Source organism: Podarcis filfolensis, assembly GCF_964270895.1.
Source record: "Podarcis filfolensis genome assembly, chromosome: 10".
Lineage (NCBI taxonomy): Eukaryota > Metazoa > Chordata > Lepidosauria > Squamata > Lacertidae > Podarcis > Podarcis filfolensis.
The window spans coordinates 21,781,069-21,797,124 of record NC_139612.1 but is presented as its reverse complement, the minus strand read 5'-3'; the positions used below and the strand labels follow the sequence as shown (position 1 = coordinate 21,797,124).

At 41.4% G+C, this 16,056-nt stretch overlaps 1 protein-coding gene across 2 annotated transcripts in view; it reads right to left on the bottom strand.

The window, feature by feature from the left end:
• CTTNBP2 (cortactin binding protein 2) overlaps positions 1–16,056 on the bottom strand; it is a 114,385-nt gene that overhangs the window by 39,811 nt on the left and 58,518 nt on the right. For both annotated transcript variants that reach the window (XM_083574310.1, XM_083574309.1), the window contains exons 6-8: positions 14,020–14,119; positions 9,168–9,318; positions 1,688–1,942 (exon numbers count right to left, since the gene is read on the bottom strand). In XM_083574310.1, the coding sequence (XP_083430436.1) occupies positions 1,688–1,942; positions 9,168–9,318; positions 14,020–14,119 (506 nt within the window). The remainder of the gene's footprint in view (positions 1–1,687; positions 1,943–9,167; positions 9,319–14,019; positions 14,120–16,056) is intronic.

Below are 16,056 nucleotides of genomic sequence, written 5' to 3'. Positions count from 1 at the left end.
ATAATCTAGAGTTTTGTTTCCAACAGCGTTTACCTAAGAACGTTCTCCTGATAGCATGTGAAGTTAAGCACCAAGGCATGGAGGTGGTAACAATCCTATTATTTAATTCCAGCATCTGAGACCCAGACATTCTGAGTATGTGTGTGTGTGTGACATTTTTGCTTCTTATGGTTAAGAGCTATCAATAGCCATTGATAAATCTTCCATAAAGTTGTTGCTATCTTCCTTGGGTTTGTGTAAACTTTTCCAAAAATCACCCAAGGTCCAATCCATATGTTACCTTTGCAGCATAGGTTTCACAATCTGTGGTGGTCACTGCCCTCACCACTGCCGCCATAGGGCCCTTTTTTTAGTGGGGACTCACTGGAACTCAGTTCCGGCACCTCTCAGGTAGTCACCACTACCATTCTAAGATAATGAGGGAGGCGCTCATGGTGAGCTCCGGCACGTCTTGTCTAGAAAAATAGCACTGACTGCCATCAACCCTAATGGAGGAGACATCTTGACATGAAGGTTCTCGCATGATGTAGAATATCTGTACCGATCAGTGCTGGATTACCAAATAAACAGAGGAGGCACTGATTTCAGGGGCCCGATGTCAGGGGCTAGACAGAGGAGGAATGGTGGGGATTGCCCCCTTTTCCTGAACCTTTCTGAGAACAGGAGAACAGTATAGATTTAGAACAGTGGTTTGCAGAAGGGCACAGTTCAGAGGCTGCAGAGAGCAGAAGCTGGGAAATACTGGAAGAGGAACAGCAAGAAGAAGAAGCACCAGAGGAGAGACAGCTGACAGACTCAGTGCTTTTGGAAGCATTCCTGACCCCCCGCCCCAGGACCACGCGTTCATTGAGGGTAGTAGAACACAGAGCTCAGCGGAAGAGCTCAGATTAGCTGACGCAGGGGTGACGTAGAATAGGGGAGACGTAGGGGGTGGGACTTTACTTGGAGTAACACCATTATTTAGGGAAGGCTGCATTGCTTGTCGCTCTCCGTGAATTATTGAATAAATTGCTTGGTAAGAATTTTTATCGTTTCTCTGATTCTTGGCTGCCACCATGGGAGGGATCAGATTCCTCAAAGCCTGACACCCTGCAGCAACGGATCTAAATAATATTGATCTGATCCTGAGAGAAATTTACAAAAACGTATTGGAGGTAATTTGCGACCACCACCCCCTGAGATTTCAACTGCCTAGGGGCCTCCACAGGGTTTAATCTGGCACTGGTACCAATGCAACAAATGGAGCCAACCATGAGAGTGTAGTTTTACAATGGCCTCAGTGAGAACATCTGGTCTGGGTCAATTCTCGTGGGCCATAACCATCTCCTGTGACAATGACTTTCATATGTTAATCGTGTACTGTAAGAAAAAAGAACTTCTATTTGCTTGTCCTGAAACTTTTGGCAAACAATCTAATGGAATGATCTCAACTGCTTTCAGTTTATTGTCTATTAATCTTTCCAGTGCTCATATTCTAGGAACATCTATCATATCTTCCTCACCTGCTATGCAGTCTATTAAAAAAAACAACGCTTTATCAACCCTTTCCTCATTGTTTTATAAACTCCTTGACGAATGTGAAAAACACAGTCTTGACTGTATCAGTCGCGCACACACAGCCAGTGGAACAGGGACTTAATCTTGATACCACGTCGCACTTAACAATCTATTAGGCAGGCTGACTGACCTTAAAGCCTTTTGACGCTGCTATGTGGGCTGCAGTCCAGCCGTCTTTGTCAGCGTGGTTGATGAGATCTGCAGAAACAATGGGCTTTGCTTTACGGTTACAGCTGTCAACCCCACACTCCAAGTCAAAGAGGCACGAATTAGCATCTGCTCCATTCACAAAGTTTCCATCTTCTGGCTTTCCATAGTACATAAGAAATCTTAGGCAGTCAACATTATCAGCATTGACAGCAGCATGGAAGGGTGTCCAGCCATCCTGCAGAAACAAAAAACCGGGAAGGGGGGGAGAGCTCAGAAACAACTTCAGCCTGCCGAATGGATATTTACGAAATTTATGTGTTTTGTAAAACCTGCTGTCTGCTAACTATCTGAAGCAGTCAATAGTGTCTGGCTGTAAATGTTTTGACAAAGGCAGCCCATCTGTTATATCCTCAGACAACTGTATGTGCTGGTACATAATGAAAAAAGGGGTGTGAAGTACTTCAGCTCTTCCTCTGAACAGTGCTGGTGGATGTTCCTGCTTCTAGACTGAGAGGGTTCACAAATGGGGGGCGAAAGAAGTGGGGTCAATCCTTTCCAAAGGATGCTTTTAGCAGTATGATACCAAAACATAAAAGGACCCTGGCAGAGAAGGCTGATGTAACTGTTACTGGAGTTTTCTCAGACGTCTTATCCCTTTCTTAGCAAATCTGTACAGTTTTATATAAGCACACCTCTTTAGTTCTGTGCGGTATTAAGTCTTTCCTACATTAGCATAACAAAGCGAGCACAGCTGCTCTGCAAAAGCATTTTCAGTCCTTAATTTCTTTTGATGTATTTATTTGGAATCACCAACATCCAAACTTGTATCTTTTTCTTATTATTATTTTCCCCTCTAATTTATCATTACAGTTGAGCTCATTATACAGTGTCCCCCCCCCACCGCTTCATTTAACTGCAGAACAAATTGTAAGCATGTGCCTTACTTCCAATATTCCTTATTTTGAAAGAAAGTATATATAGTACTAGTTCTCTCCCCAGCCCCTACTTAGGTCAATGAGAATATCATTTTGCTAATGCATTTCCCTGCTTTTAGGGAACCCAATTCTAAACACAGAAGAAAGTAGTAAAAAAATTCATATATCTATATCTACATCTACAGATAGGTAGCCGTGTTGGTCTGCCATAGTCAAAACAAAAAAAAAATTTTCCCTTCCAGTAGCACCTTAAAGACCAACTAAGTTAGTTCTTGGTATGAGCTTTCGTGTGCATGCACACTTCTTCAGATACACTGAAACAGAAGTTGCCAGATCCTTCTATATAGTGAGAAGGAGGGGAGGGGTATTACTCAGAAGGGTGTATCTGTTACAATTCTACAGACAGAGACTCTCACCTAAGAGATCTATAGCAAACCTTTTTAGAACTAAAATACCCAGCAGATGAAGTTAGACAACAGATCAACAGAGCCAGACTGATACCCAGAGAGAACTTGCTGCAAGACAGACCCAAAAAAGAAAATAACAGAACACCTCTAGTCATCACATACAGCTCCCAAGTTAAAACAGTACAACGCATCATCAGAGATCTACAACCTCTCCTGGACAATGACAGTTCTCTTTCTCAAGCTCTGGGAGGAAGACCTTTCATTGCCTACAGACAGCCACCCAATCTTAAACAACTCCTAACCCACAATAATACTACAACCAGACGTAACACGGACACTGGCACCAGAGCCTGCAATAAACCCAGATGCCAACTTTGCTGCCACATACACCCGGACAACACCATTACTGGCCCCAACAACATCACACATACCATCTCGGGACTATTTAATTGCTCATCGTCTAACATTGTATATGCCATCAAATGCCAACAGTGTCCCTCAGCTCTCTATATTGGACAAACAGGCCAAACCTTACGCCAAAGAATAAATGGACATAAATCGGACATCAAGAATCACAAGACAGAGAAACCAGTAGGAGAACACTTCAATCTCCCAGGACATTCTATACAAGATCTCAAAGTAGCTGTTTTACTACAAAGGAATTTCAGAAATAGACTGGAAAGAGAAGCTGCTGAATTGCAACTTATTACCAAACTTAAAACCATGGAGAGACCTGGTCTGAACAAAGACATTGGATTCTTATTTCATTATACATGACAAAGCCATTTTTCACCTTCTCACCCCTTGCTTTTTCCTGTAAGACCTATTGCAGTCGTTAAGAGTCGTCAACAGGCTCATCACAGCTATCTGCCAATCACCCATTCCCACCACCCTTCTGAGTAATACCCCTCCCCACCTTCTCACTATATAGAAGGATCTGGCAACTTCTGTTTCAGTGTATCTGAAGAAGTGTGCATGCACACGAAAGCTCATACCAAGAACTAACTTAGTTGGTCTTTAAGGTGCTACTGGAAGGAAATTTTTTTTTTTTATATCTACATCTATACTCTTTCAGACCTACTCCTTACAGCCTTGTGGGTCTTGGTTTCAAACAAAAGTAAGTAGTAATGGGTTCAATTGTTCACTGCCCCATTTGACCAAACTTTAATGAAAGGAAAACACATCACTCTCATTCCTTTCTGCCATCCTTTACAGCATGGGTAGGCAAACAAAGGCCCGGGGGCCGGATACAGCCCAATAGCCTTCTGAATCCAGCCCGCGGACAGTCCAGGATTCAGCGTGTTTTTATAGGAGTAGAATGTGTGCTTTTATTTAAAATGCATCTCTGGGTTATTTGTGGGGCATAGGAATTGGTTTATTCCCCCCAAAAATATAGTCCGGCCCCCCACAAGGTCTGAGGGAGTGTGGAGCAGCCCATGGCTGAAATGGTTTGCTGACCCCTGCTTTACAGCAAGGCTAGCCCAAGAAATTTTACAGGGGACCAAATGGTGCAGACACAGTATTCGAAACTGAGATATGAAAGCTAGGAGCTAAATAGCACCTTAAACCTAGGTTATGGGCGCAACAACAGAATGTCTAGCGCTTTTTTAAAAAAAAATAACAAGTATACAAAGCTGAAAATGAATGAACTGCAGCTAAAATATTATGTCCTTCCCTTCCCTACTCCCCTAATATTCTTAAGAGGGTCTCTTCTCTAGTCTTCAAAGGGCAGCTGGAAGTGGGGAGGCAGAAAAAGGTCCCCCTTTCCTTCCACTCTGCAGTTTTAATCTGAAACCTTAGGCTCAGTACTGCGCCCAGAGCTCAGAAACTGCTGGTGCTAATGAAATTCCCTGTCACAAAATGCACCTAGAACAATGAGGGTTTCGAACTCTGTGCAGACACCAAACCATGGTGCATAGGACTTAAGGCTTGTCAATGTATTTTGGCATCTGTGGCAGAGAACTCTGCAAAAGCCTCTCCCACCCTCTGGCAGTAAAAAAAAATCAATAGTAATAAATTAAATAACGAGCAGTATGCTGTCCTTACATGACAGCCAGAATCAACTGCCTGAGGCGGAAGTTTCCCTCTTTCTAATGGCAGGAGTAGCCCTGGCATATGGCCATGAAATCCTGCCTGTGGAAATTGGTCTGCATTCTGGCAAGACGTATATTTTGTGTAAATAAGTGTCGCGTCACAGGCGATTTCACATAAAGCAAAGCAAGGATCTGACAGGGGGTCGTGAGCAGGGGCCACACACCAGTTAAGAAATCAGCAGTCTGAAAGAGAAGAGTGGAACTGGACTATTTAGAGAGAGGGCAGCCTAGGTTGTTATCAACTGCATTACACCTGCTTGGATCAGAGATTTCGGAGAGCTCTTTCTGAGGCATTGCTTCTAAACAGATCGCCTTCCAAGGCCTGCAGCTTAGAACTTATTGATCCATGGTTCGAGAAATGAACTACCGACCCACAATCAATTTAACTTGGACACAGATTGAAATTATGACATTAATTTAACACGGATGACTTAACCCCTGTAACATACGTCAGTCAAATTCCCTAGGCAGCAAACTCAAGAGTATAATCCCACACATGCTTACTCAGAAGTATTCCTACCAGTTGCTCAACTGAAACAAACATGAACAGGAAAACAGGTACAGGACTGCAGTATAAAATGTATAAAATGAAACACAATTATTCAGGCTTACTAGAACCTCTCTATAATATTTTCAACATCCAGTTTTATCCCAGCTCTACAGAAAACAACACTGCTGCTTACCCAGTACAGTGGTACCTCAGGTTAAATACTTAATTCGTTCCGGAGGTCCGTTCTTAACCTGAAACTGTTCTTAACCTGAAGCACCACTTTAGCTAATGGGGCCTCCTGCTGCCGCCGCGCCACCGGAGCACGATTTCTGTTCTCATCCGGAAGCAAAGTTCTTAACCCGAGGTACTATTTCTAGGTTAGCAGAGTCTGTAACCTGAAGTGTATGTAACCTGAAGCGTATGTAACCCAAGGTACCACTGTATATGAAAAAGACCAACTTTTGTAGCCCACCTAGGATCGCACAGATGCAGGAATGGACACAGAGGACCACATGGGGCTTCAGACATGGGGATTATTGCATTAGTTTTCCTGGTTATAATGCTAGCGCTTCTCTCCCAGTATCTAATGTTCCTTTTGCACTGCATGACCTGCTGTGTTATGGAACTGGGCCTTTTTGATGGATCTACTACCAGGTTGAGCTAAAATTTATAGACACCAGAGGACATCGTTGGATTTGTCATCCTGAAACCACAACCCCCTGCCACCATATGCACATGTGCACTTCTCTTCCCCATGAAAACAACAGGGAAGAACTGTATGCTGGGATACTGCCCCAAATTTCATCATGTGAGCAGCAGTGTTGAGATTCATGAATACTGGGGAAATGCAAAACTTCTGTGATTTTCTAGATTACTGTGATTGCAAACAGATTCTTCTCTGGAAGCAATTAACATATGAGAGCTAAACGTCCACGAGATTCCCCTAGTTTTCCGGAAGTGGCTGTTACGACATGTGAAAGATCACATAAAGCCTAAAAATATCAGGTGAGGAAACAGAATAAAGTGCTCTCTGAAGGCAGCCCTAAGGCTGGCATGTATAAACATCTTTGAACCACCTGTTCCACAGATCATTTCCAAACCGGCCATATCTATCTTGTTAAGCAAGGCATGTCTAGGGACCTTTGCTTATTAAATGGCACAATGAGTGATAGATACGTTTCTGAACCATTTCTGGATGAAATCGTTCACAAAATTAACAAGGACTCTGATAAAAGCTGCATTTACAAACCAGAGATCTTCAGCCTTATGCAATTGAATCAGAGACCACGATGCCTTTAATACAGAACCTGTTCTGCTTCTGTTCCATTTCACATTTCTATTTCTCTCTCTGATTTCTGTTGTGATCTTCTACCACGTCTCTGAGTGGAAACAAATGCTTCACTCAATATAGGTAAATGTAAAGGGACCCCTGACCATTAGGTCCAGTTGTGGCCAACTCTGGGGTTGCAGCGCTCATCTCGTTTTATTGGCTGAGGGAGCCGGCGTACAGCTTCCAGGTCATGTGACCAACATGACTAAGCCGCTTCTGGTGAACCAGAGCAGCGCATGGAAACACCATTTACCTTCCTGCTAGAGCAGTACCTATTTATCTACTTGCACTTTGACGTGCTTTCGAACTGCTAGGTTGGCAGGAGCAGGGACTGAGCAACAGGAGCTCACCCCATCGCAGGGATTCGAACCGCCAACCTTCTGATCGGCAAGTCCTAGGCTCTCTTCACTCAGTACACTCTTCACGTCCCTCTTCACTCAATAGACAAAGATACTTATATTGACAGAGCAACAATCCATCCAACCTAACACTGGACAGTTCAGTCAGTACTGAGAGACACATTGGAAATATTACCCCAAATTTTACGTACAATATGAATATAGTATGCTCCATTGAATGTAATGGGCTAATAATAATAATAATAATAATAATAATAATAATAATAATTTATACCCTGCCCATCTCGCTGGGTTTCTCCAGCCACTCTGGGCTGCTTCCAATAAAAGATTGAAGATACATTAAATATAATTTAAACAAGCATAGTAAGTTGTCACACCAGCAGCAACAAGAGTAATTTATGTGCCTATAACTTTGAATTTCAAACTGTGTTATGGGAAACTTAGCAAATGTTCCTTGATAGAATAAGGATAATGGTAGACTAACTTCTTGGGAGATAAAGGCCACATGATACACCCCAAGCTTGTGTGCCCCCACGCCCCAGCCTCCTCTGTAGCAATCCAGAAGTTTGTGCTTCTGTTTTGATTAATCACAGCTTGCCATTTCATCAGAGCCCTGCAAACTGTTGTTTACAAAGCTGGCTTCTTTCAATAAACCATAGGTAAGATTCACCACAGTTTAAGGTTTATATTGCTAAACTGTGGTTAATCCAAACTGGAAGTGAAGGCTCCCAATCTCCTTTTTGTGGCTGCACTAGAGGAGAAGAGGCAATGGGGGAGGCTAGAATTTTTCCTGTCAAAATACACCAAAAGGAACTCTTACGTCCAAATGCTGCCAACACGTCCACCACTCCCCCAGAAGCACATAAATAGTACTGGACATGTTTTAAGATATCTGCCTAGTTTTCAGGGGATGATAGGTAAGGACGATATGAACCAAGAGTACATCCTGAACTCTCCAGCAAAATTTGTAGGAGTTGTGCAACGAACACCCTAACAATACAGTGTTTAAAAACCACTGCTTTATAATATTCATGCACTGAAATAGTTACTTTAAAAACATATGAATGAGTCCTTAGCAGGAAACGTAATTTGATATATGGATATAGGAATGGCGGGTGGTAATAAATTGGGATGATTTATCTGCTTCTTTGTTATTAGGAACAAAATATTTCTGCTCCTGTATTTTTAACATATTTCTGCATCTTCCAAAGTCCAAACAACAGTGAGATGTCAGTTTCTTAATATTCATTTGTTGTATGTTAATTTCAAAGATAGAATAAGAATCTTCCTTATTTAGTCTGATCTATTACTCTCTCAGAAGTTCCTTTTTTAAAAACCCCAAAAGAATCCTCAGTTTTTTTACCACCCCTTTGTAGACTGTTTCCTCTGCAGGAAGAACAAAAGCAATCTTCTCCTAAGCAAGGTGTCCAGGCTTTTGAATTAGAGACAAGAAAAATCTCTATTGAAGTTGACATCATGGAAAACAAGAGCTTATAGGAGCAGGATGTGAGTAACAACTGCTTCAAATTTCAAGTCTGTGAGGCAGGATGACAGGAAAGATAATTATTTCAGAAATCTTATGGGGAAATAAATAATTGAATGCAGTTGAAGGCATTTTACAATGGCACACAACCATATAAATGTGAAACCTTCCATTAATTCCAAAGGATTTCATGCACTACAGCAGTTAAGATTATGAACAAATGCCTCAACAGAAGCCATTTTGACACACAGCAATGCAGCCGTTAGGGTTATTAATATATGCCTCAACCGAAACCATTCTGAAGCAGCTCATTCCTGCTCTTCTTGAAATGTTGACTTTGAAAAATGGGCTTTTAAGACTTACACAGGTTTCTGCACTTCTGTCTGCTCCGGCTTCCAACAAGAGTTTGACACATTCATTATTTCCATTTCTACAGGCCAAGTAGAGAGGTGTCTCTCCCTTTTCAGCAGCGTGATTAATGTCAGCATGATACATGATTAATAATTCTGCACATCTAGGGACAGAAGCATTGGATATGTTAGAAGAATACCTGACCTGGAAAAGACATGACCTTTAAAATGCCATTCAGCTACAATACCTTCTCCAAACATAGATTCGATTATACTGCATCAACAAAGGTAATTGCCTTAAAACCATTATGATCAGGGACGCATATTAAATTCAAAATTGATGCCTGGATACTGAAAATAGGCAAATTCTCTCATCCAGTTATTTGTGGAGACTTCAGCTAATGAAGTTTGAGGAATATGTTGCAGAATATTTGAATTATAACAAGCAAACTGGTCAATTTGTGTTCGCACATGTCTCCTTAGCTTATTAATATGGCATTATTTATTTGTTTTATTTATTTAAATAGATTTCATGAAATCCTGCCTTTTTAGGGTGTTCACTCTTCCAAGCAATTAGCACGTGTTATGATTACAAGCAATAAAAACAATAAAAACAGGAAACAACAACGTTAAATTAGCATCAGTAGAATGGACCACAGTGCTGTAAAACCAGGATGCATTTTTTGTTGATAAAAATAAAATAAGGTCTCTTCTAAAAGCCAATAGAGAGGAATCTAAGCATATTTCTCTGTGAAGGGAATTCCACAGATAAGTGACCACTATACCCGACACTAGTATTCATGCATCTAATAGCTCTCTGAGTGGATCAGGGAGCAAGGCACCAGATGCCAGTTGTAAATCTTGGGCAGCTGCATATGGGCAAGTACCAATGTAAGGAAAATTCAAGGGCAGGAAGCAGGGGTGCCAATAAAATATTGTGGGGGAGCAGGTAAGCTCTGCCCTGCATAATCAATCCTATGATGCAGTGCGCACACACCATTTGAATGGGAATGTCCATAACTTTGTGGGGGCCCGGCCCCCTCAAATATTTTACTGAGGAGGGGCGAAGTCCCCACGGCCCCTACAAGTTGGCACCTACAACAGGAAGCATGCTCCGAGTCCCAGCAAGTAACAGAAGCACAAACTCCAGATATCAAATTGAGAACAGGATTTCCAAAGAGATGCAATGAGGCCTAGCTAAAGAGGAAGGCCTTTGAGATAGTAGCCATGTGTGCTTAAGAGTCTGTGAAGTGTGCAAGTCTGCATGTGACAGGGTTCAACATGGCAGCTTCTTCCATGAACCCTGTATAGTCGGGATGTGTGGAATGTTAAAAGCTTTTGGTACAAGCATCTGATGATCAAAGCAATAAAAGCACAGGTTACAGGGTCAAAATCATGTCTTCCCAATGGAAACTCCACTCACACTAGCCAACACCTGGTTTTGGTTGCAACAACTCCCTCGTCTTCTGACCCTGAACTGGTCACAACCGTATAGAATTCAGATTACCTATATAATAAATGCATCCACTCCTGCCTTTGCTCCTTCTGGATTCCAGAAAAACATTTAATTGAATTTTATACTTCAGGTAATTAGAAACCTTTGTTTAAGAACAGCACATTTGGCACTATTCATTCTGGTAGCCAGCAATCTCCTTAAATCTAAATGGCTTCACTGCAATATAAAATACAGGTAATTCACAGGGGTTATGTTCTGGAGATTGCACACAAAGCTGAAATCGTGTATAGTCAAAACAATCCTGGAACTGTCCCTGTGTGAGCATCCCTACCTTTCTGAAGCTGGTGTGCTGAGCAGGACTTGCCTTCACAAAGCAGAGAGAGAGCTTAAGCACTTTTTCTGCAGCAGGAAAACCTGGTGCAGAAAGAGCTTTTAAGCTCCCCGCCTTGCGTGTGTTTAGTTTGTGTGATTTCAGTTGGCTAGTAGGTAAAGCACTTAAAGCTGAAATTGCGCAAGTTAAAAGTACATATGTTGCGAGTTACCTGTATATGTAGAATGCATCTTATTCCTTTTTAAGACCTCATTTTTTGATAGAGACTGAGGGCAGGGGGAAGAACTAGGCACTGCAAAACTGGGGTGTCAGGACGAAGCAGAACAGATATGCAACAAGAGAGGTATGGTAAGAAAAGATTTAGGCAAGGAGAGGAGGAAAACAAGAGGCAAAGTGTTAGAAAAATTAAGAGGGACTGATAAATAGGAGGAAAAATGAGAAGCATCAAAACATTTAAGGAACAGAAGCACAAGAATCTGGTGGGAGGGAAAGCAGGAGGAAATAAGGACAGGGCTGTCTGAGATTAAAAGGAAATGAAGATGAGAGCAAAAGCTGCAGAAAGAATTGAAATGTATGTAAATGAGCAGGGGTTATAGGTTCAAGTTTATGGTCACAAGAGAGCACATTGCTCTCCAAATGGCAGGAAGCTGAGATCAATTCCAAGTCTCCTCTCAACTGAGTGCTGAACTCTGGGGCAAAATCTGACAAGCCACCAGACGAGATGGCAGAAGTGACACTTTCCACTGAAAGGATGTTATCTGTAACTGGAATAACAGGGTTGCCTCAGGTCAGTCTGATTGACAGCCCCACAGGAAAACCTGCACCACACCTGTCTGAACTATGTGGAGTTCTAGCCAATATAAATAGCATCTCAGTCATTTAAATGCCAGATTTCTGGGGCAGCAACAGTATCGGCTAGGGTGGCAAGGCAAAATAGGGCTGCCATATGTCTGAATCTGAAAGCTGGAACTGACATCCAGGGGAAATTTATGAAAGGTGGCACTTTGTCCTAGATCATAGGATAATCGCAATATTGTGATTTTGTTAAACAAAAGCTCAACAACTTTCAGGGTACCCTGGTTTTTACTTTTTGGCAACCCTAGGAAAACGGAATAGCAAAATTTGCAGGAGATACCATCCATAAGATTGAATAGACACAATCAAATCATCAGTAAAATATGGATCTTTGCAGCACTATTAGAATTAATCCTATTCAAGTCCAGAGAGGATGGATGGATACAAGATTACCTGAAAAGAGCTGATATCAGCTCTATTTTTCTACAATCTTTCATAGAATAGTGAAAGAGTTTCATTTATCAAGAAATGTAAAGTATTCAGCAGCTATGAAAGGCATATCTTGAAAGACGCTGCTCCTACAACAACATGCATACTTGTCCCATTATACTATCCCTGCTCAGAGCCTTCAAAATGAAAAGGGATATATATATATATATATATATATATATATATATATATATATATATATATATATATATAAAACAATCGAATTATCGCCTCAAAGGCTCCGGTAGTACAAACGGAACACATAAAAATTAGTATCAGCTTATTTGCATTTGTTGTTTAGTCGTGTCCGACTCTTTGTAACCCCATGGACTCCAGGTCCATGCTTATTTGCATGCAATGATGCAATCAACAAACCACAAGCCTCCTCAGCATTCTCTTATCACAGAAATTGTAATGTGGGAAGGATATTCATGTCAGACATGGGTATGCCCAATAATGACTACATGATTTGGCATTCACATTATCTTTCTTGTAGGCCAAAGCACCCAATGCACACAAACTATTTTTTTATATAGAGGAGGGTCTTGAGTGTAAGCTCCCAGGATAGGAAATGGCACTAAACCCAGAATAAAATGCCAAAAGGCTACAAATTTCAGCATGTTTTCTTAGAGCCAACTAATCAGACTTACATTCAAGTAAGAGTAGTAAGGTTCTAAGTTTTATTTTATTTTTTTGGTGAGGGGGAGGATATCAGATCACTAGTTTGCTGAGAAGGAGGAGGAGGAGGAGGAGGAGGAGGAAACATGAATTCAGCAAATCTCTTTAAGCAGACTGTTAAAGGAAGGTCTGTTACCCCTTTTTCAATTATAAGTGTGAAAGCTCTGAGAGGCTCACATTAGAGAATGTAGCTCACAATACTATACTTCTCCTATTTCTGGGGATATTTAAACAGTTTCTCACACCTTGATAACAGTGAGGAACTGATTTGCGGATAACTTCAGCTTCCTCACCTTACCGGCCAATCCCAACTGACCCCCCCCCAAAAAAAAATTTTATATCCTTCCATGGTTAAATATAGTACACAGATATTTCTCACAAGAAAGCAGCTTTTCAAAATTGTAATGTATTGCTTCAGTCAGTTACCACCAAAGTCCTACAAAAGTGTGCCTTTATTCCGTTTCCTCAGGCACTGCGTTAAATGAAACATCCTTGCTCTTTGACATATTATACCCCAACTGAGGGGGCTTTTTCTGTAGGCAGACCACTTTTTGAAGGATCAAAGGCAAAATATCAATGAACGCAATTTCCCCATCAGCTGCCAACACATGCTTTTCATTTAATTTTTGTGCTCAAAGAAATGGCTGATAAGGCTTTCAGTAAAAGCTTGACCATAAATCCGTCCAGAGCTCCCGTTAAGAGATGCATTTTTAGAAGGCAAGACCCATTTTTCCCATTTGAAATAACACTATTATTTATTAAATTTATAGGCTGCCCTTCATCTGAAGACCACAAGAAGGTTTCTAACATAAAAATACAAATAAGTAACTTAAAATGCTTGCAGCATGTGCTTCCACAGACGTATGAAAGCGAAATCGTTTTTGGAGCATGGCTTTATTGTAAGAAAATCATAGAAACTAGAGAGCTCTTTTAAAAAATCCCCAAACATCCCTACTTCTAACAGAAAATCTCATAATAATATTACAACTGAGGATTATAGGCAGGAATAAGTCTTTAATTGAGTACGTTTTTCTCTCGCAGCTTGTGCACCCCAATACTTAAAAGATTACAAGGAATTCTGTGTCTGGAGAAACACATAATTGCCACGTTACTTACTTGCAATGTCCCTGAGCAACTGCTGAACACAAGGGTGTAAAGCCATTTTTATCAACAGGATCAACTTGAGCTTCTGAAGTCAGCAGCAATCTTACACAATCTAGGAGTTGGAAAACACAAAGGCATATTGATATATAAGAGGGAAGCGGTGGGGAGAGATAAGGGTCTGAAAACCAGAGAGCATTCCTCAGAAACCGCGCATCTACAGTATGTAACCATAAAAGTTCCTTTGGATATCTGGTTGTCTAACTGTTGAAACAGAGTGCTGGACTAGATGGGTCTTCGTATGTTCTTATCTACGAAAGGCAATATTCTGTATTGTGATGCCAGCTTGCTAGGACACCTGGGCAAGGCAAACTTATCTCTCATACATAGAGAGAGCAAATTAACAAAGTCTTCCCATTCACCAAGTTCTTTTTTTATTTTTATTTTATTTATTAGTTTTATATAACACCCTTCTTCATAAGATCTCAGGGAGGTTCACAGAATAAAATACAGGATAAAAGCAAGTAAAAGATTAAAACAAAACAGCAAAACAATAACCCCCTCTTCCCACAGACACATTTAAAAGGCCCCAGAATATTATTCAGCCCAAGGCCTGGTTGAAAAGAAACGTTTTCACCTAAAAATACGTAATGAGGGGACCAGGTGAACTTCCCTGGGGAGAACACTCCACAGACAGGGAGCCAATACAGAAAGAAAAACCTTTCTGAGCCTTCTAATGCTTTAGAATACACTGGAAATTTTCCAACTTTGGATTTTGCTGTCACAAGATTTGGTGATGGCCGCTAGCTTAAGATGACTTAGTAAGTGGATAAGAAAAATCCACAGAGGAGATGTCTACCGCTCCAAGTCATGATGGCTACATTCACGCTCCCCATTCAGAGGCAGAATGTCATTTGCCAAGAAGAATCGATGAGAGAGGTCTACTACCTTCCTGTCTAGCTTGTGGGAGACTTGTGACTGGCCACACTGGGAAGCTGGCAACTGAAATGTTGGTCTAATCCAAAAGGATTCTTCTTATGTACCTCCACGATTTCCTTGCAACCACTGCCTTCCTTACTGTGTCCGCCACCCCAACAGCTTTCTATGCTACCTCTTGCTCAAATCTGATGAAGTGCTTATGGGATTCTGAGGCTGTAAGTGTCCCATCCTGACCCAAGTGTAGACACATCTATGTCTACAGGGGAAGGAGACGAGTGTAGAAGGGCTGAAATCAGACCCCAGAGCTTATGTGAGGGGCGTATTGCTCCCCTGTGACTATACCGAAATATTAATGTCTCACACCAGGAGCTAATCTTAGGGCTGCAAGATCAAGTTGTTCAGGATCTGCACTGGTTCATGGCTTGATCCTGCCATTTCTCTCTGGAATACAGAGCAACAGTTCAGCTTTCCAACAACTTTGCTAAGCAGAGGGACAACAGCTGGCCCAAGGTCACTCAGTGAACTTTAATGGCCAATCACAGAGCAGAACCTGGATTTCTCTGCAACCACCCCTCTTCGCTGTCATAAGTAAAATATTAAACTTGGTACTGATATATTTCCTCATTCTGAAAACAAATCCAAATTGTTATCATCGTGACAGCCCACTGAAAACCCCCAGCTTTTCTACCTCATTGTGTGTTCCCCCTGTGATCGATTTCATTATTTGTTTTAGGCAGAAGAAACACAGCCATCAAGTTTCCGTCCAAATTGTACCAGTTTCTCAGTGGGCTGTTTTGCCTTCCTTCCAACATATACAAGTCTTGAATATTCACCAGGAGTGATAAAAATTATTTGACCATAAAAGCTTTCCATTTGCTTAAACTGTGTTGAAATGTCTCAGCAAGACTTTGATGTTAATACTGTTTTCTCCATATAATTTCAGAATGAAAGATCAAGGGCATGCCGCCAATAACAGTGGAATCCCAAATTCTCCAAGTGCCCCTATTTTCCAGGGACAGTCCTGGATCTACAGAAACTGTCCTGGTTTCTGATTTGATCATGGAATGTCATGGTTTTCCTTACGACGGCCTTATTTTCAGTGGAGAAATGTTG